At 46.7% G+C, this 20660-nt stretch overlaps 1 protein-coding gene across 1 annotated transcript; it reads right to left on the reverse strand.

The window, feature by feature from the left end:
- Positions 1-233: 233 nt before the first annotated feature.
- LOC106629086 (uncharacterized) lies at positions 234-17773 on the reverse strand. The gene is made up of 2 exons (XM_088068952.1): positions 17644-17773; positions 234-2192 (listed from the first exon to the last, which is right to left on the reverse strand). Exon 2 carries the CDS (start codon positions 2163-2165, stop codon positions 1425-1427), a length of 741 nt encoding a protein of 246 aa, XP_087925078.1. The 5' UTR covers positions 2166-2192; positions 17644-17773; the 3' UTR covers positions 234-1424.
- Positions 17774-20660: the final 2887 nt, after the last annotated feature.

Raw genomic sequence — 20660 nt, forward strand, 5'->3', positions numbered from 1 at the left:
CAGTGGGGGGAAATTGGGAGGGGGCTGTGGGATCCTGAGAGGAACAGGAGGGGCTCTGGTGGGTCCTGGGGAGGCTGGGAAGAGACTGCGAGTGGTTTAACAAAATAGCGATATTGATCCAGTATCAATATCAATCTGTTAATGGACAAAAAACCTCTCCAACAGTTTAAAGTTACAAAGTGGATGTTTAATCCCAGCACTGGGCGAGTGCAGGAGTCACCCCTTAATACGCACTGCAAGTTGACAAAAGGTTCCAGTGTCTATTTATTTACAAAAGTCTTGAATATCCAAAATACTAATACATATTAATACTAATATATATGCATAATGCTAAACACTTCCCATTCCCCACTTTGGATTAAAATGCACAGTAATGAGTTTAAAATGTCATTATGCCTGCGTGGTTAGCTCCCTAATTTGAGGAGGGGGTCGTTTTGGCGAGGAGGGGTCATCAAGAAATGAAGTAAAACCGCTCTTCCTCACTCTCACCTTTCTACCTTTACAATGGTTGACTTTACAAATGACATTTGGTACAACTCCAGTTTCCTCCCTTGTGACTTAAATGGGTTTCCAGAAGTCTGTGATCTTACTGAACCCATTTATCAGTTTCTCTTTTCTCATTATAAGCACAGCTAAACAAACATACAATGAAAAGGAATTTTTTACCTCAGTCCGAGATTCATTATCTCAAATCCTGCTTCTCACTTAATCATTAACTCTAACTAGTTCCAGCAAGGCCTATCTCTAGCTAAGATCTCTAATTTTTCTAGAATTAATAATTTTTTAAAATTAGTAACTCCAAAAGAGGTTACAGAGGGACCGGGGTGGGCTGGGGGAGACTGGGAGGGTCCTTGGATGGGCTTGGGGTGTCTGTGAAAGGTTTTGGGGTTCTGACCTCTGCAGACCTTCCATGGATGCCGTCAAAGGCTGCCCACAGCAAGATGCTGACATGGATTGGAGTCTCCATGTTGGGCTTTGTCTTCCTGGTCCTGGGGCTCGACTTCTACCTGAGCAAAAAGGTGACGGGGGGTTCTGGGGGTTGTGTCCTCCCTCCCACCGGAGCATGTGTGTTCCCCTCAGAGACCCCCACTCTGGTGTCACCCGCTTTTCTCTGCCCACACAGCTCCTGAGGCGATGGCAAAAGGTTCTCTAGAATTAAAATTCAACAAATCCAATCTCCTCAAGGAATTCCCATTGTTGGTCTGTGTCCCAGTGGATGTTCCTGCCTCAGTGTTCACCCAGGTGCCCACAGGGAGCCAGGAAGATGTGGAGCCTCCCAGCCAGGTGTCTTCCCAACACCGATCACCAGGGCTCTGCCCAACGGGGGTCACTGGGGATCATCCAACGCCAATCATCCCATGGGGGATGGAGCTGGAGCAGCGCACGAAGCTCTTCCCGCACTCGGGGCACTTGCAGGCCTTCCCTTACTGGTGCCTCCGTTGGTGTTGGGTCAAGTTAGAGCTCCTGGAGAAGCTCTTCCCACACTGGGGACACTCGTAGGGCCTCTCCCCAGTGTGGATGCGCCGGTGGAGAGTGAGGTGGGAGTTGCGGTTGAAGCCCTTCCCGCAGTCGGGGCAGCGGAAGGGCCTCTCATCTGTGTGAATCCGCTCATGTAGGAGGACATGGGAGCTGGTCCGAAACCTCTTCCCACACTGGGGACACTCGTAGGGCCTCTCCCCAGTGTGGATGAGCTGGTGTGCCCTCAGATTGGTGCTCCACCCAAAGCTCTTCCCACATTCCAAGCAAGTGTAGGGCTGTTCGCCACTGTGGATCCTCTGGTGTGCCCTCAGGTTGGAGCGGTCTCTGAAGCTCTTCCCACATTCCCCACACTCGTAGGGCTTTTCCCCAGTGTGAATCACTTGGTGCCGCATGAGGCTGGAGATGTCTCTGAAACTCTTCCCACATTTCCCACACTCATAGGGCTTTTCCCCAGTGTGGATCCTCTGGTGCTGGATCAGGTGGGAGCTCTTTTTGAAGCCCTTCCCACATTCCAAGCACTTGTGGGACTTCTTCCCACCATGAGCTCTCTCCCCCAGCTCTGAGCTCCGGCTGTATCTCTGGCCGCCTTCCTGGCATAGGGGGGATCTTTCCTCCTCACAGCTCCCTGGGCTGGGTTTGCAGCCTCTCCTCGTGTGGTATCTCCGGGGCTTTTCCTCCTCCTCCATCTGGCCTCGGTTTGGGAATGAAAAATCCTGGTTTGGGGAAAAAACAAGAGAAGAGTGCCTTGGGGTGGGGATTCCTCCTTGCCGAAGTTCACCTCAGGAAGTCATTGGGCATCTTGTGTCTGTAAGAGCCTCCAGGACACCAAGATTCAGCACAAACATCAAGATGTTACTATGGGGTTAAATGTTTCTGAAAATGTTTCTTAAAATCATGTAGAGGCAGGCCACAACAATGCTTGGTATTAGGAATGGTCTAGCAAGCTGAAATGTTTACGGTAACAGGAACTGGTACTTGGGTTCTCCAAGATACCCACCCACAGATAAGATTTGTACATGTTCATACAAGGATGAGCTAACTCTCATGAAGCAATATCGATAAAGTTAATGAAGATTTATTAATGAAGCAATATTGATAAGGTTGTTACAGTGATTACTGCTACAGCTGAAATTGTATAACCATGTGCACTTTGGACAAAGACGATGGAGCTAGATTTGGGTTGCAGATACCCCTAGTACCCACACACTTCAATAAAGCACCTGCATATAATCAGTCTGTGATTGTTGTAGTTGATAGCCTGAAATGTATCTTTTCCCATCTTTTAGTTGTGATTCCCCCCCAGCTTCTCTTTCTCCTGTTTACCTGGCGTCAAGTTACCATGGTTACTGAAGTTTCTCTCCTCAGCCCCACGGCGAGAGGCCGGATAGAGTAAAGAGAGGACCCCGCTGGCATTTCCAGCTGCTTGAAGTTTCTTTAGCCCAGGAAAGCACGGGGTTAGGAGAAGAGAACTCTTCTTTCCTACACGGAAGTTTGTAACTTTTTCCTGTCCCAGAATGCCTCTGAGCTATGGAAGCTGAGAGGGCATGCTTACCTTGCCTTCCCTTTCTTTCCCCCCTGTGTTGCCAGGAAACCAAGCCCCCCCTCTCTCCCCCTCTGCCCCTCTGTATAGAATACTCCCACACCTTTGTGGGCATTTGAAGAAGTTGGTGTCTGTTATTTTTATCTTGGCATGTGTAACCTTGATTTGTAGAAAGTTTGCAAGATGTACTAACTGAGAAAAATAATTGGTTCCCTCTCTGATGTTCCCTCCCTCCGAGAAACCCTGTTAAAAGAGACCCCCCCAAACCCCAAATCCTTTGTCTCTCATCCTTTGGATTCCCCTTCACAGAAATAAACTGTGGAATGCAAACCAGAGAGAGAGTCCCCCCCTGATTTCTTTACTCGCTCTATAGACTTGGATTCTTGAAGAAAATCAGTGAACCCCACAAACATATGCTGGCTCGAAACTCGAGTGAAGAGAAACCTCATCACTGAGCTAGCCGGGCCACACTCGAGAAGATCGAGTCAGATGACGCCCAGAACGTGAGGCTGGCCTGTCCCTCAACAAAGGGGACAGAAGAACCACGGAAGGTGAGATTCTGACCACTGCTGGGACGACATCTACCCCAGAAGCGTCTCTTCGCTGTTCTAAGTGGAAGACGTGTTGGGGAGAAAAGCAAGAACCCCTGTGCACCGAGGGGCTGCTTTTGAGAGCGAGACAACGGCACGAGCATTCAGAAGACTGAATTCCCCAAAGGGGGGAAGTGGTGAAGAGGGAGTGGGTGAGAGAAGAGTCCCATCCCAGGTGAAACTTCTGGATGCAGAGCAGTTTGGAGCCGTTGGTGAAATAGCTGCGACGGACAGGTGAGATCACAGAGATGGGTGCAAGACTGTCTGTAGCACAAAGGGGGATTTTTAATCAAGTGATTGGCATTTTGCAAATTGGAGAGAAACCGTTTTCTAAGAAAAAAGTGAAAAAATTAGTGAATTGGGTTTTTTTAAATTTTCCTCAAGTGTCTCCTGCAGATGTAACTTCTGTTTCCTTTTGGAACAGAGTGGGGACAAAATTGACTGAATCTGTGAATGCTGGAGATAGTTCAGCAGAGAAAGTAATCCATTTGTTTATTTTGATTAGACTAACCCTTATTGAAAAAGAAGAAAAAAGGTTATCCAATCCTAACCCTGATAACCCTGTTTCTTTACCTCAACCCTGTTACCCTAAGCTGGGGGAGTCCTCTCAGCACCCCTGTTCCAGGAGCTCTGGCCAAGCTGTTGGAAACCTTTCCCTAAAACCCATCCCAGCTCCCTCTCCTACCCCCCTTTACCCTCAATATCCCTCTCCTTTTGTTCCTGGTGGTCTTTTGGGTACACAAAATGGAGGAGACCACATGGTGAGCCTCCCCCCAAGTGTTACACAAAGGGCCCAGGAACTTCAAAATGGTGGCGAGCACATGGTCAACCCCCAGGTTGCTTCTTCTTCCCACAATCCCTTTGTTGCCCCTCCCCCCCTCAACCCTTTCCTCCCTCAAGACCTCCCCCCTCCTGGTCCTCCAGACCCTCCCTCCTCTGCCTCCGCCCCACCCCTCAGGTGTGTCTCCCTCCCAAGGCACCCCGCCCCTGACCCCTCCTTCCCCCCCTGCAACCCCGCCTGCCCTCTCTCTGCTGCTGGCTCCCAGGTCACTCCCTCCAGCTCACACAGTGTGGAGAAGGGAGGGGGTGAAGGGACAAACCAGGAACAGAGGCCTGCCTTCTTTGCAGCACCTGTAACTTATGGGAGGGGAGGAACATTACCAGAATGGAATGAAATGTCATTTCGATTGAAAATGGAATTATGCAAAGCAGCAAAAGAGTTTGGAAAGGAAAGCCAATTTTTTAAAAGTCTTTTAAAGGCAACCCTCTCCTCCAACCAATTGGTCCCCCATGATTTGAAGGATTTGTTTTCCTGCCTTCTATCCCCAGGAGAATATTTGCTCTGGGAAGGGGCTTGGAAAAGATTGTTGAAAACCCTTTTGGGAGAATTACTGAGCAGTGATTTTGAAGCTTTAGATGAAACGGGTAAAATAATTACCATGAATCATTTATGTGGTGAAGGTGATTGGAGCGAACCTATTGACCAAGCCCAAAATTTGCCAAAAGGAGTTAGAGAGAAAATAAAGAAAGCTGCAGAGAAAGCATTTTTCAATATTCCTCTTTCTGAATCTGTTGTTCCCTATGCTCAAGTTAAACAATGTTCTGATGAAAGATTTGTAGATTTTGTGAATAGATTAAAGGTACAGATTGAAAGACAAGTGCAGAATACCACCCTGCACTCTGACTTGCTGTTGGAAATGGCTCGAGTGAATGCGAATGAAGTCTGCAAAGCACTGATTCGGGTGCTGCCAAAGGATCCACCACCGACCTTGACAACTTTGATCGAGATGTGTACGGATGTAATCAGCACTTCAGTGCCAAGGACTGAGGATTCCCAAAGAACCCCAGGAAGGATTGCAGCCACAACTGTACCTACTCTGCCATCACCAGCCAAGTCGAAGGGAGCGTTCACCTGTCATCAGTGTGGACAGCCAGGACATTTTGCAAAGTTTTGCCAAGTGCCATATCCTAACAAGCAAGGGCAAAGAAACTTGGAAAAGGGAGGGGGTCCTCAGAACCAAAAAAACTAGATACGCAGCGCGAGTCTATTCCGCGCAGAGACACAAGTAGAATAGAAGTCGCAGGGGGAGGGAAAATTGAATGTGATAACACTCTTAAATGTGACGTTTCTCACAGGTCTGACTTCTGCCACCGAAATAACACCAATGGTTGTGAGGTTTGGAAGCCAAAATTACCTCTCAAATTGTTTACTGTGAAAGATCAATTTTTTAGGTCTCGCCACTGGACGGTTGTTTCCGTTGACCCGCTGAGGGAAAAACTGACCCCCGACTTGAATTGTAAGTTTCTTGTTATTGGGGACACAAAAAACACACCCCCAGAGATTGAAATTTCTCCTGTCACTCTTTCAGCTGACTTGGATGCACTCATCCTTTTGGCACGGTGCATCAACCCACCATTCTACCTGGCACAAGGGCAGGTAATTGCTCGAGCTATTCCCATTCCATCAGGGATCCCAGTAGATGATGTAGCACCTCAGATCTACTGGGCTCAAGCAGTGGGAGAAAACAAACCCATCATCTCATGCCATTTGAAAAAAGGTAGTGAAGGCATGGGAATGACAGGCATGATAGACACAGGAGCAGATGTGACTGTCATCCCTGAAAGGAGATGGCCACCACAATGGGAACTGCAACCGATGGTTAGCCACATCCAAGGTATAGGGGGAGCCCAACTGGCCAAGATATCAAAGGAACCCATTCAGATTAGAGGACCTGATGGGCAAATAGCATCTATTCGCCCCATTGTCACTGATTTCCAGGTTCCCCTGTGGGGAAGAGATGTCATGTCCCAATGGGGAGTCCGCATTGAAATTCCGAAAACACCTCGGGATTTTTGATTGCGGCCACTGAGAAGCGCCAGACCCAAAAACTAGAATGGACCACAGATTCCCCAATTTGGATACCCCAGTGGCCGCTGAGTAAAGAGAAATTAAAGGCGCTAAACGAGTTAGTAGATGAGCAATTGGCCCAAGACAATATTGAACCTACTTTTAGCCCTTGGAACTCCCCTGTGTTTGTCATTAAAAAGCCAGGGAAAGACAAGTGGAGATTAGTTCATGATCTGAGAGAAATTAACAAAGTCATTGTAGACATGGGACCTCTTCAACCAGGGATGCCGTCTCCTGCCATGCTTCCTCAAGATTGGGAATTGGCTGTGATTGACATCAAAGATTGCTTTTTCAAAATTCCTCTAGACCCTATCGATGCCCCCAGGTTTGCTTTTTCTGTGCCTTCCCTCAACAGAGAAGCCCCAATGAGAAGGTTTCATTGGAAATCCCTCCCCCAAGGGATGAAAAATTCACCTGTGATTTGCCAATGGTATGTTGCTGCCTTGTTATCCCCTGTGCGAGCTGAGGTGGGGGAAGCCATTATCCTGCATTATATGGATGATGTGCTAGTGTGTGCCCCCCAGGAAAAATTGCTACAGTCCACACTGGACCGGGTGACCGAAGTTTTAACAACTGCAGGACTCACCCTTCAGGAAGAAAAAGTACAAAAGATGCCTCCTTGGAAATACCTAGGTCTGGAAATCACTGCAAAAACAATTGTTCCTCAAAAATTAGCTTTTAACAGCAATCCCAAAACCTTAGCCGACTTGCACTCTCTGTGTGGAACACTGAATTGGGTTAGGCCTTGGCTAGGCATTGCCACTGATGACCTAGCCCCTCTTTTCAATTTATTGAAAGGGGGAGATGAGCTGAGTGCTCCAAGGACTCTGACTCCAGAAGCCAGGGATGCTTTAGAGAAGGTAAACAGCATGATGGAGAAGAGACAGGCACATAGATGCCATCCAGAGCTGCCTTTCAAATTTATTGTAATGGGGAAATTGCCACACCTTCAGGGGTTGATTTTTCAGTGGGACAAGGACCAGAAAGACCATTTGATAATCATTGAGTGGGTCTTTCTCAGTCACCATCGGTCCAAAAATATTACAAGGCCACAGGAATTGATGGCCCAGCTGGTTGGAAAGGCCAGGCTGAGAATGAGAGAACTTGCTGGCTGTGATTTTTCATGTATACATTTGCCCCTAAGCCTCTCTGAGGAAGAAACCTCCTCAGTGAAGATGACCAGGGAAATGTTTGAGCACCTCTTGAGGAATCAAGAGCCCCTGCAAATTGCTCTGGAGAATTTTACTGGGCAGATTTCAGTTCATGCCCCTGCACACAAATTGTTTAATTCAAAATTTAATTTGGTACCAAAAGATAAGAGGAGTCAGAAGCCCCTTGAAGCTTTGACTGTTTTTACTGATGCTTCTGGAGCATCCCAAAGGTCAGTAATGACCTGGAAGGATCCTCAGACGCAGCAGTGGGAAACAGATGTTGATTATGTAGAAGGATCCCCTCAAATTGCTGAGTTAGCAGCAGTAGTTAGAGCACTTGAGAGGTTTTCAGAACCATTCAATTTGGTCACTGATTCAGCTTATGTAGCAGGAGTAGTTTCCAGAGCAGAAAATGCAGTCCTCAAGGAGATCTCAAACAGAACTTTGTTTGAATTGCTCTCAAAATTAATTTATGCAGTTTCCCATCGAGAACATCCCTATTTTGTTATGCATACCCGGTCGCACATGGAATTACCTGGTTTCATAGCAGAAGGGAATGACAGAGCTGATTCCCTGGCTGCTGCCCCTGTTGGACTGGCCAGACTCCCTGACCTGTTTCAACAGGCAAAATTAAGCCATGAAATGTTTCATCAGAATGTGCTAGGTTTGATTCGACAGTTTAATCTGAAACGAGATCAAGCCAAAGCCATTGTGGCCACATGTCCCCACTGTCAGCGCACAGCTCTGCCATCCCTGGGTGCTGGAGTCAATCCAAGGGGACTGAAAAGCTGTGAAGTATGGCAAACTGATGTAACACACATCCCTGAATTTGGACAGGTAAAATACGTACATGTATCTACTGATACCTTCTCAGGAGCAATTTTTGCCTCAGCCCATGCAGGAGAAAAAGGTGTGCATGCCACAAAGCACCTGTTGCAAGCTTTTTCTGTACTAGGAATCCCTGAAGAAATTAAAACAGATAATGGACCAGCATGTATTTCCAAAGTGTTTAAGGAATTTTTGCAGGAATGGGGAGTGAAACACAAGACAGGAATCCCCCACTCTCCAACAGGTCAAGCAATAGTAGAGAGAGCACACCAGTCACTCAAAAGAGTTTTGAAAAATCAATGGAAAAACAAAGTAAAGTTAACACCACAAGAAAGATTATGCAAAGCCCTGTTCACTCTCAATTTTTTAAACTGTTCTATGGAAGATCAAAACCCCCCAGTGGTTAAGTATTTCTCCCCTCATGGCAAATACAAGCTCAAGGAACATCCACCAGTGCTGATGAGAGACCCTGAAAGTGGAAAAATTGAAGGTCCTTACAAATTAGTGACATGGGGAAGAGGATACGCTTGTGTATCAACACCCCTGGGTTTGCGGTGGGTCCCACAGAGGTGGGTAAAACCGTACATTGAAAAACATCCCACAAGACCCCCCGATATTTCATTAGCATAAGTTCAAAGAACAAACAGGTATTTGGGTGGAGAAGGAAATCCAGATTCTCCATTCTACCCTGACTTTCCGCTGTTGAATCTGTTTATTGATGAATTTAGCTAATGGTTTTTGTTCCTTGTTTACCTGTATTTTAAGAAGAAACCATCCTCAGTATAACAGTTTTGTAGACATTTTCTCAGGATGGGGATTTTCGGGATGGCTGTCTTCTGTTTTCTGGACTGTTTTAGGGTTTTTTGCAATTGTTGTTGTTGTTTTGATTATGTTTTCTGTTTTGCAACGTTGGTGTGTTACCACCACCACCAAGTTAATTTCTCCTGCACCTCAGATAAATGCTGTGGAATTCCCAAATCCCAATACACCCCAAACCCCTTCCCCTTGGTTTGAAGAAGTAAAACCAAGTTCCCTTCCTTCTTTTGGAAAAAATTAGGGGGAGATGTTGTAGTTGATAGCCTGAAATGTATCTTTTCCCATCTTTTAGTTGTGATTCCCCCCCAGCTTCTCTTTCTCCTGTTTACCTGGCGTCAAGTTACCATGGTTACGGAAGTTTCTCTCCTCAGCCCCACGGCAAGAGGCCGGATAGAGTAAAGAGAGGACCCCGCTGGCATTTCCAGCTGCTTGAAGTTTCTTTAGCCCAGGAAAGCACGGGGTTAGGAGAAGAGAACTCTTCTTTCCTACACGGAAGTTTGTAACTTTTTCCTGTCCCAGAATGCCTCTAAACTATGGAAGCTGAGAGGGCATGCTTACCTTGCCTTCCCTTTCTTTCCCCCCTGTGTTGCCAGGAAACCAAGCCCCCCCTCTCTCCCCTCTGCCCCTCTGTATAGAATACTCCCACACCTTTGTGGGCATTTGAAGAAGTTGGTGTCTGTTATTTTTATCTTGGCATGTGTAACCTTGATTTGTAGAAAGTTTGCAAGATGTACTAACTGAGAAAAATAATTGGTTCCCTCTCTGATGTTCCCTCCCTCCGAGAAACCCTGTTAAAAGAGACCCCCCCAAACCCCAAATCCTTTGTCTCTCATCCTTTGGATTCCCCTTCACAGAAATAAACTGTGGAATGCAAACCAGAGAGAGAGTCCCCCCCTGATTTCTTTACTCGTTCTATAGACTTGGATTCTTGAAGAAAATCAGTGAACCCCACAAACATATGCTGGCTCGAAACTCGAGTGAAGAGAAACCTCATCACTGAGCTAGCCGGGCCACACTCGAGAAGATCGAGTCATGTGATTATGTGTGTTCCTGAACTCTAACATTTTGGTGACCCAGATGGGACCCTGTGAGTGCTGCTGAGCGAGCTCACGACCCGATCATGCTCCAGCCAGCACCGAGGGATTCTCGGGGAGCCCATCCGGCCGCGACTGTCTCCGCCGCTCACAACGTCCCTCTGAGAGAGGTAAGGTGCTTTTCCCTCTGCTCTGGTGCCTGCCGATAAGACGCAGCGAAAGCTTCTCACGGTTGGGCTGGAGGAATTCCTGGTATTGCCCAGGCGCCGTCTGTCAGACAAGTGCGAAAGCGTTGCAGGTTGGGCAGCAGTGATGTGTGGTATATTGTAACTGTAACATGGAGAAGCTTAAAGGGATTTGAGGTGGCAATGCCCCTGTACCACGTACTTCTCCTTTGGGGTGCTTATCAGCACATTGGAAACAGGGAAACTTTGGGCAAGATTTACGTAAAGTTGATTGATTATTGTAATACATGGTGGCCAGGATATGACCTGGACAGTGGGGACAAGTGGCCGAGAAATGGATCTTTGCAGTATAACACCATTTTACAGTTGATGTTGTTCTGTAAGCCAGAGGGAAAGTGGGATGAAGTTCCGTACGTTGATTTGTTTTTCTATTTGCGACACAAGCCAGAATGGCAGGCTGAGTGTGGATTGATGGCAGTTAAGGCACGTGTGAGTGATAAATGTGAGGTTTGTGTAAAAGGAAAAAGTTGTTTAGAGCACCTGGCATTAAAAGAAAGTTTGTGTCAGGGGAAAGAGATGGATGTTGATTTACAAGTGGTTTCAGCAGAACCAAAAGAACACGATTTTGTTTTGTCTGCCTCCACTTCACCCAATCCTATTTCACCTAACCCTATCTCGCCTAATCCCACTTCACCTTTCCCTCTTTATCCTCCTCTACCGCCTTCACCTGATCCTTCTTCTCCAGGAGATGATCCAAATCTAACTGTGATACAAGGAAATGTGAAAAATGCTGGGGAGGAAGATAGCAGTAGCGGGGTGATGATAATAAATCAGCGACACCGGTATCCCATCGGACTCGGTCACAGCTTGCTCCGGTTCTGGGTAGAACGGGAAAAGATTTGGGCAGACAAAGGCGGACTGTGATTGCCCCCTTGAGACAAGGAGACTAGATTTGTGATATGGAAACAAAGTTTTAACACATGAATTTTTAGGTACGCCTGAGTGTCCAATTCCACTTTGAGGACGAGATTTATTAGGAAAACTTGATGCAGTGATAACTTTTGAAAACGGGGAGCTTTTAATGAAAATACCTGAATCAAAGACAGGACAAATCTTAATGATAAAAGAAAAACCAGTCCCTGCCATCCCTCGGAAAGTAGAGGATGTAGTAATTCCCTCTGTATGGGAAACAGACATACCTTGAAAATCTAAGTTGGCACAAGCAGTACATGTAGAATGAAAAGAAGGAGCAAAAGCTGTACAGGTTAAACAGTACCCCATAAAGCCAGAAGCACGGCAAGGAATAGTAAAGATTATTGATAAATTTTTTAAGTACCAAATTTTAGAAGAATGTGAATCAGAATTTAAGACACCAATATTTCCAGTGAAGAAAACAAATGGTGTGTACAGACTAGTACAGGATTTGAGAGCAATAAATGGAATAACTAAAGATATTTACCCAGTGGTAGCTAATCCTTACACATTGTTGACATCTTTAAAAGAGAAATAGAAATGGTTTACTATAATTGATTTAAAAGATGCCTTTTTCTGCATACCCCTTGACAAAGAAAGTAGGAAACAGTTTGCCTTTGAATGGGAAAATCCAGACGATGGAAGGAAAACCCAGCTCACCTGGACACGACTCCCACAAGGATACAAGAACAGTCCAACCCTATTTGGAAGCCAGCTGGCAAAGGAGCTGGAGATTTGGACTGAGAATGGGCAAGTACCAAGAGAACAATACCTGCTGTTACAGTATGTTGATGATATACTGACAGCTACAGAAGAGAAAACAACCTGCATAAAGGTAACAATTGAAATTTTAAATCAGCTGGGAATGGGAGGATATAAAGTGTCTAAAGGAAAGGCACAAATTGCCCAACAGACTGTGATTTACCTGGGATGTGAAATCTCACAAGAGCAACGTAAGCTGGGTACTAATCGTATTCAAGCTATTTGTGCCATTCCAGAACTCCAGAACCTGCATGAGCTGCGAGTATTCTTTGGGATGACAGAGTGGTACCACCTATGGGTCATGGACTATGGACTAATTGCAAAACCCCTGTATGAAGCCCAGAAGACACAACCGCTTACCTGGGGCAAACCACAGAAGGAGACCTTCCTCAAACTGAAGGAGGCATTGACAACAGCTCCGGCGTTAGGATTGCCTGATCTATCCAAAGATTTTCAGCTGTTTGTGCATGAAAGATCACACCCAGCACTGGGAGTGCTGACCCAACATTTGGGAAGCTGGAAAAGGCTGGTAGGCTGCTTTTCCAAACAACTTGACAATGTGAGTGCCGGATGGCCTTCATGCCTGCGGGCAGTTGCAGCCACTGTGATGCTGATACAAGAAGCCAGGAAACTCACAATGGGTAGAGACATAGATGTCTATGTGCCACACATGGTGACCACTGTTTTAGAACAAAAGGGGGGCCATTGGCTATCTCCAAGCAGGATGATGAAATTCCAGGTAATCCTGACTGGGCAGGATGATGTCACACTAAAGACAACTAACCTTTTGAATCCAGCTTTCTTCCTTACCAGCAAACACATCTGCCCAATGAGAAAAATTGGTTGCTTTAACCAGGGCATTAGAGCTGAGTGAAGGGAAGAAAGTCAATATCTGGACTGATTCAAAACATGCTTTTGGAGTGGTGCATGTACATTGGGCACTGGGGAAAGAAAGAGGACTGCTGTCTCCTCAAGGCACACACATTAAACATCAAGATGCAGTCCTGCAATAAATAAAAGCAGTACAAAAGCCTGAGCAAGTAGCAATCATGCACTGCAAAGCTCACCAATCAGGAAACTCCAAAATTCATGAGGGAAATCGGAAAGCAGACTGGACAGCCCGACAAGCTGCTCGAGAAGTGCAAACTGCAATGGCATTGATACCTTTAAAAACTAATGTATCTCAATTCAATTTACCCCCAGAACCAAAATATTCAATAGAGGATGAGAAATTGGGACGCTCACTGAATGCACAGAAGAATTCAGAAGGGTGGTATATGACTACACAGGGACAAGTAGTGGTACCCCCCTTCATAATGAGCGAAGTTCTACAAATTAAACATAACAAATGTCATTGGAGTGCAGAGGCACTGGTGAAATTGTTAAAACAAAATTTAATTTCAGTATGGATGTTAACAATGGCAAAATCAGTAATGTCAAAATGTGAAATTTGCTTAAAGAACAATCCAGTGGCTAGATGACAGGCACAATTAGGTAAAATTTGGGCAGGAGTAGAACCAGGAGATTATTGGCAAGTAGATTTTGTAGAATTACCAAGAACTCGAGGATACAAATATCTATTGGTAGGGGTTGACACATTTTCAGGATGGCCAGAAGCTCTTCCCTGTCCCACAAATCAAGCAAAGGAGACAGTCAAGTGGTTACTGCAAGAAATCATTCCAAGATTTGGGGTGCCTCTAGGAATATCATCAGATAGGGGCCCACATTTCACAGCCACACTAGTGAGGGAGGTGAGTAGGTTGCTGGGAATAGCTTGGCATCTCCATACACCATGGAGACCCCAATCCAGTGGACAGGTAGAGAGGATGAATCAGACACTGAAGAGGCAAATCAGCAAAATATGCCAAGAGGCTAAATTCCAGTAGCCACAAGCTTTACCAATAGCACTGCTGAGGATTCGGATAAAGCCTAGGAGCGGGATGTCAGTCAGTCCTTATGAGATATTGTATGGGAAACCATATGAATCCCCTGAGCCTAATCCAAATGTACATGTTACAGGGAAGCAAGAGGTGTATAATTATGTTCTGTCTCCTGGAAAAGCTCGAGCTCAACTTTGGAGCACCCTTGTGTGGAACAGGCCGCTGACTCTTGAGAATCCAGTTCATGACATCCCCCTGGGAGATGAAGTGTACGTTAAAAGCTGGAACGAAGAACCATTAAAAGAAAGGTGGAATGGACCCTGTCAGGTACTTTTAACTACCTTGACAGCAGTCAAAGGAGCTGGACTGGATCCCTGCATACATTACACCAGAGTGAAGAAGGTTTCCCCTGCACTGTGGACTGCACAAACTGTAGGGCCAACAAAGCTGCAGATAAAGCGGGTTTGATTGTTTCAAATGTCTAGGTTGCTAGTGACTGTAATGGTGATTATGGCCTTTAGTGCCATCAGTTGGAATCAATGTTACCTTGGGACGTGAAATGCAAAAGGATCAGCTGACAACTCTTCACTTTAGAATGAAGAGGGATGTGGGGGTGCAGCCAGAACCACAAGTGATAAAAGTCTCTAATACTATTCAGGCAGAAAATGGGATGATTGGATTAACTAAAGATTTTGCCAACATGCAAAACAGCTGCAAAATAACTGCCTGTCTGCCAATACCAAAGGCAGCAGGAGACCCAATAAATTGGGGAATTATAACATCAAAATTACCTGAAATACAAAAGAATAAAAATGAAAACGTGAGCTGTGTATTGCAAATAGATTACGAGTACCTAAATAAGACAGTGTTTGAAAATGCTGTGAATTCATCTATATGGGATTGTCATGAAAATGGAAGAAAGTATGAACCAAAACTAGGCTGGTATGGGGGATTAGGGAATTATGGATGGTGTTATGAAAAGATAGCAAAGGTCATTAAAGAAAAGATTCCAGTATCAAAGTGGAAGTGTGAAGGACAGGAAGGAAAAGATCGGGCTGGAGCTTGGGACAGTGCATGGTCAGTGAGTGTGCTTCAGAAATTCCAATCTATGGCAGATAGCCCTTGGTGCATTAAGTGGGAAGGCTCTGAAAGTGAAACAGATCCAGGGGTATGGAACACTGCAACCAGCAGTAGAATGGAGGCAGACAAAGTGAATTGGTGGGTATGGAACAAAACTTAGGACTGTACTTCTGATGATGAAGAAATAAAACAAATGCCACCACATGTGGTAGCTCTGCAAATTGGATGTGCCTGCAGAGGAATCAAACATAAACAAGGTGAAATAAATGACAAGATAGGACAAGTGATCCAAAAGGTAATATGTAGCACAAGTACAATTCAGAGTCCAGGCCAATTTGGATTGGCAGCAAGCGATGACACCTGGACAACACATTTGCCTGTAGGTGAAAAAGTAAAAGAGATTATTTTAGACCTCCCCACCTTATGCCCAATTTGGAAAAGGTCCCCATTCAAGGGAGAACATGAACTTCTGCAAATAAGGACAAGATGAGAATTTCAGGAAAACAAAACTGAAGATGAAGAAAGATGGCAGGAACCCTCCAGTAGTGTAAAATTTAAGTGGGCTCTGGAATCCTTGTTTGGTCCAATATCAAATTATAACAATAGAAAGATGTTGTACAAACTTACAGATCAGGTAGAAAGATTGGCAAGAGTTACCAAAGAGGAATTTGAAGAACAAAATGTACAATTACAGGGCACAACTAAAATGACCCTGCAAAACAGATTGGCTTTAGATATGTTATTGTTGAAAGAACACGGAGTATGCGGGTACCTAAAAGGACAAATTCATCACCGCTGCATCCACATCCCAAATGGAACTGCAGATGTAGAACACGACATTAATCCATTAAAACAAATAGAAAATGAAGCACAGAAAGAGAGAGAAGATCTGACTACAAGTTGGGTAGATAAAATATTTGAAGGGTTAGGATGGAATGTGAGCTCCTGGATCAAATCTATTCTTGAGAGTCTGATAATCCTACTAATTGTGTTCTTAGCAATCTGGTTAATCTGTGCAGTTCTGAAAGGAGAGATAAAGAAAAGAGTATCCTGGAACCAGAAGACAATAAAGGCACTGACACGGGACAGAGATCCACATCTGCATTTGTCATCTCCAAGTCCTCCAGAGTGTAACAACGCTTACGACAACTGTGGATTCGAAGATGAACATCAAGTATAAACACAGAAAAAGGACTGTATATAGTGAAAGCATTATACTTATTATAGTAAAGTGAAATATTTTCAACGGGGGGAAAATATGTTACTATGGGGTTAAATGTTTCTGCAAATGCTTCTTAAAATCATGTAGAGGCAGGCCACAACAATGCTTGGTATTAGGGATGGTCTAGCAAGCTGAAATGTTTACGGTAACGGGAACTGGCACTCGGGGTCTACAAGATACCCACCCAGAGATAAGATTCGGACATGTTCGTGCAAGGATGAGCTAACTCTCATGAAGCAATACAGAAAAAGTTAATGAAGCAATATTAATGAAGCAATATTGATAAGGTTGTTACAGTGATTACTGCTACAGCTGAAATTGTAGAAATATGCACACTTTGGACAAAGACAACGGAGCTAGATTTGGGTTGCTGATACCCCGAGTTCCCGCACACTTCAATAAAGCACCTGCATATAATCAGTCTGTGATTATGTGTGTTCCTGAACGCTAACAAAGACAGATCAAAAACTTCCAAAACACCAAAAATATGATATCCCCCCAAAATAGAAAGGTTCAGCTCCCACAATGAAAAAAAAAACCACCAACATTCAGCCCAATAAAGCTCAGAAACTCCAAGATTCAGCCCCATGAGGATCGTGGATCTCCCTGCCCGGGCACTCGCTGCATGGGGGGGTAAGGGGGGCAATGAGGCCGGGCCGGAGCAGGGGGTGCCTGAGAGAGGCCCCGAGCCCGGGGGAAGCCCCTGCAGAGCCATGGAAGTGGCTCCTGGCCGGACTCGGGGATCCCCCTGGCGATCCCCGCTGGAGCAGCCTGCTCCTGAGGGACTCTGTCCCCTGGGAGGGACCCCAGGCTGCAGCAGGACAAGGATTCCTGGCCCTCAGGGGGAGGCAGTGACATGACCTGACTGTGACCCCCATCCCTGTGCCTCTGGGCGGGGAGGGGGACGGACAGGGGCAGAAAGTTAAGCCCGGGAAGGAGGGACAGCTGGGGGGAAGATGGATTCCCGTAGGAATCACTTTGTTACTCGTTTTCTTGCTCTTACATATTCGATAATAAATTCAATTTAATTTCCCCAAGTCAGGTGTGCTGTGCCCGAGACCAATGATTAAACTGTCCCCACCCTCATCCAGACCCCCGAGCCTTTCCTTGTGTGTTCCGCTACCCGCCCGGGCCAGGAAGGAGAGTCACAGAGTTTTGGCCTCGCTCCGGCATGCCCTGCTCCATCCCGGACTCACCCCCAGCTCCCAGCGCCCTCAGCTCCCGGGCACCCCGAGCTCCCGGCGCTTCAGCGCAGCGGCGCTTCCTTGGCCTCCTGCCCGGGCCGGGCCCAGCGCCGGGGCCGCTCCTCAGCCGAGGGGTCCCAGAAATGGCGGAGCTCAGCCCAAGGCAGGCGAGGCCGTGCCGTGTGCAGAGCCCGCCGCTGGCTGCGATTGGCTGCTTCTGCCGTCACTCGTGGTTCTGGCGCGCGCTGATTGGGCAGAGCGGGGACAAGCCCGGCCCCGCTGGCGCCCCCAGGGCGGCCGTGGGGCAGGAGAGCCGCCATTGCCGGAGCGTCTGTGCGGGCCCGGCAGCGGCGGCAGCAGCGGCCGGAGCCCGGTGAGGCGGCGGCGGAGCTCGGAGGCGGCCCCGGCCATCGCAGGTGGGAGCCGCGCTCGGTTCTGCGGGGGCTCGGGGCTCGCTGCGGGCCCGGGAGGGGGCGGCAGGGGGCTGTGGCGGGTGGCTTGTGCCGTGGCCGGCCCGTGTTGGCCCTGGGCTGAGGGCGCTGCGGGAGCGGCTGCCCGCGGTCTCCTTGCCGCTGGGGCCTCGGCAGGAGGCGGTGGCGGAGCAGCGCTGGCTCGTCCCGCTTCGTGTCGGGAGGCCGGAGGTGGCTGCGCTGTGCCCGGGGCTGGGCGGGAAAATTCCCGGCGCCAGAGGTTTGTGTGGCCAAAGGAGGCAGAGGAGTGGTGTGCGAGTGACTTTATTGCTGCCCAAAGGGAGAGGCCATGGGGCATTTGCCATGCGCTCTCTCCAGGTGTTGGAGGACGCGGCCTCGTTTTTGTCCTGATTTTCCCGGCCGCATGTCCCTGTCCCTTTGCCCAACACTGGCGGAGGTGCTTGGAAGGTTCAGCCTTCCCGATCCGCCTGCTGCTTGTCTTCGTTAATATGCACCTTTTGTATAGCATCCAATATTCTGTGAAGTGTTTGTTCTTCTGGAAGTTGAGGAATGTAGCGGGACTTGGTCTGAGCAGCAGTCCTTGACAATTAGTAACATTTTCTATAACTGGTGATTTCTCCCACTGCTTCCTTATATACAAGTCCCTGGCCCTGTCTCCAAGCAGATTCACTCATTGCCTCTGTTTTTTCTTCCTGGTTCTTTGTTTTTGGGATTGCTCTCAGTGCCCTCATTCTCTGTCCTTTTGTAGCCGTTTGTGGCTCAGGAGGCCTGGCTGCCACCTCCATCCCCTTGCTCAGCTGCTGAATGAGCTGCACTCAGCAAGGTGTGGTGCATGGTAAAAAGATGAGAGTTGCTGTAGCACATGAGAGGAGAAACAGCATTTGTTTAACCCATGGTCTGTGAGGGAACTACAAAACTGTGTCCCATTCCCATCCTTTCCATGTTTGAACAAGTACATTGAGCTGCTTTGCTATTTCCTTTGTTATCTGTTTTACTACTTTTCCATTGCCACCTATCTGCCAAGAGTAGTTTGAATTACTTAACTTTTCCACAAACTCTGCCTCGATTTTCTGCTAAAAGGTAATCTGATCCCATCCCATGGTGAAATGTTGTGTTCCTCATCTGAGTGGATTGGTTGGGGGGAAGGTCAGGGGCTGGAGCTGTCTGGTTGGTTATTATTTCAATGACATCGTGTCATCTAATTATCACATTGAAATGAGAAATGGTTTCTCAGTCTTAAAAACGAGATTCACTTAATAAACTATAAAAAGAATTTAATATAAATAAAAGACAATTAGGAGACAAAAGAAATAAAGCAAAGGGTTAAAACGGCCGGGTGCCCTGGCGCCTTGCCAGGAACACACCTGGTATCTCAGGGATACTCTTTTTATCCCCTCCTTGCTGTGAGGGGCTAATGCATATTCAAGCATGTCCCCTCCCTGGTTCTGCCTTCTTGGATCTGCCTTCTGTGCTCTTGCACAGTCTCATTTTCTGCTGGTCAACATATATTTTTTGCAGGTCATCATTATTCTTGCTGGTCATCATTATTCTGGAGTTTGGTTTCCTTTCTTTTTGCAAATGGTCAGGGCAGATAACAGTCCAGGGCCCTCATCCTTCCCCTGAGCACAGCTGGGTTTCATATCTTCCGCTGATAACAGTTTGGCCTCTATTGTTCTCTTGATAACAGCTTGGGCCCCAGTGTCCTTGCCCTCTGGGGTTTCCTTGCCTTGTACCTAGGAAATTCTTTTAAGCTTAAGACTTGTTAGCAACAAAAAAAAGTACATACATAGCGAAAAAGTATTTAACATATGATATTCATCTGCGAAAGCCAATATCACAATACAAATTTATAACATCAGGTACCTGATATGAAATCATCAGGGTTCCCAGGGTCTGATCCATGGTGTTGCAGGACTTGTTCTGGTGGTCGTTCGTCTTGTTATAAATGCAAAGGCAAATTTGGGTTAAATAAAAAACAATTTATTATAAAACAATTTTTATAATAAAAATAAACAATGAGGAAAAACCACAATAAAATAAACAGCGCAGCGCTGGGTGGACAGGGGTCTATACCCAAAGGTATAGGTGTTCCCAAATCCACAAAGGAGGGTAGACTGTCTGGGGTTTTTATAGGGATTTTGTGTCCTGAGGCCAAATTCCAGGCAGGCACCATTCACCAAGGGTCCTTGATTGTTGGATGAATTGATTTCCTGGCGTTGGAGAATAGAGTCAAATAGACGTCCGGACCGAGTCTCCTCATATGTAAAGAAGTTCTGGGTGTTCCTTGATTTCATTTTGGTTCAGGCCATCTGGATGGGATGGTTGGATCCGGGTTGGAGCTGATGGATATCTCGGCTGGACTTTTTCCCTTTGTCTGCCTGATTGCTTCCCCAACGGTGGCCTGCGAGGTGGGGTGTTCAGGTCCGGTGATGAGTATCTCGTCGGAGCCTTTCCCTGTCAGCCTGATGGCCCATGTCCTGTTCATTCTTTTCCGTTGATGGGCGCCGGCTAGGGTCGTTATCTCTTGAGTGGGAATTCGCGACTAGATCTGGGAAGGACTTGTGGGCCACACTGTACTTTATATTTTATATTATTATT

Source organism: Pseudopodoces humilis, chromosome 33, assembly GCF_049639895.1.
Source record: "Pseudopodoces humilis isolate 2021_Gansu_Grassland_sample_001 chromosome 33, ASM4963989v1, whole genome shotgun sequence".
NCBI classification, from domain to species: Eukaryota; Metazoa; Chordata; class Aves; order Passeriformes; family Paridae; genus Pseudopodoces; species Pseudopodoces humilis.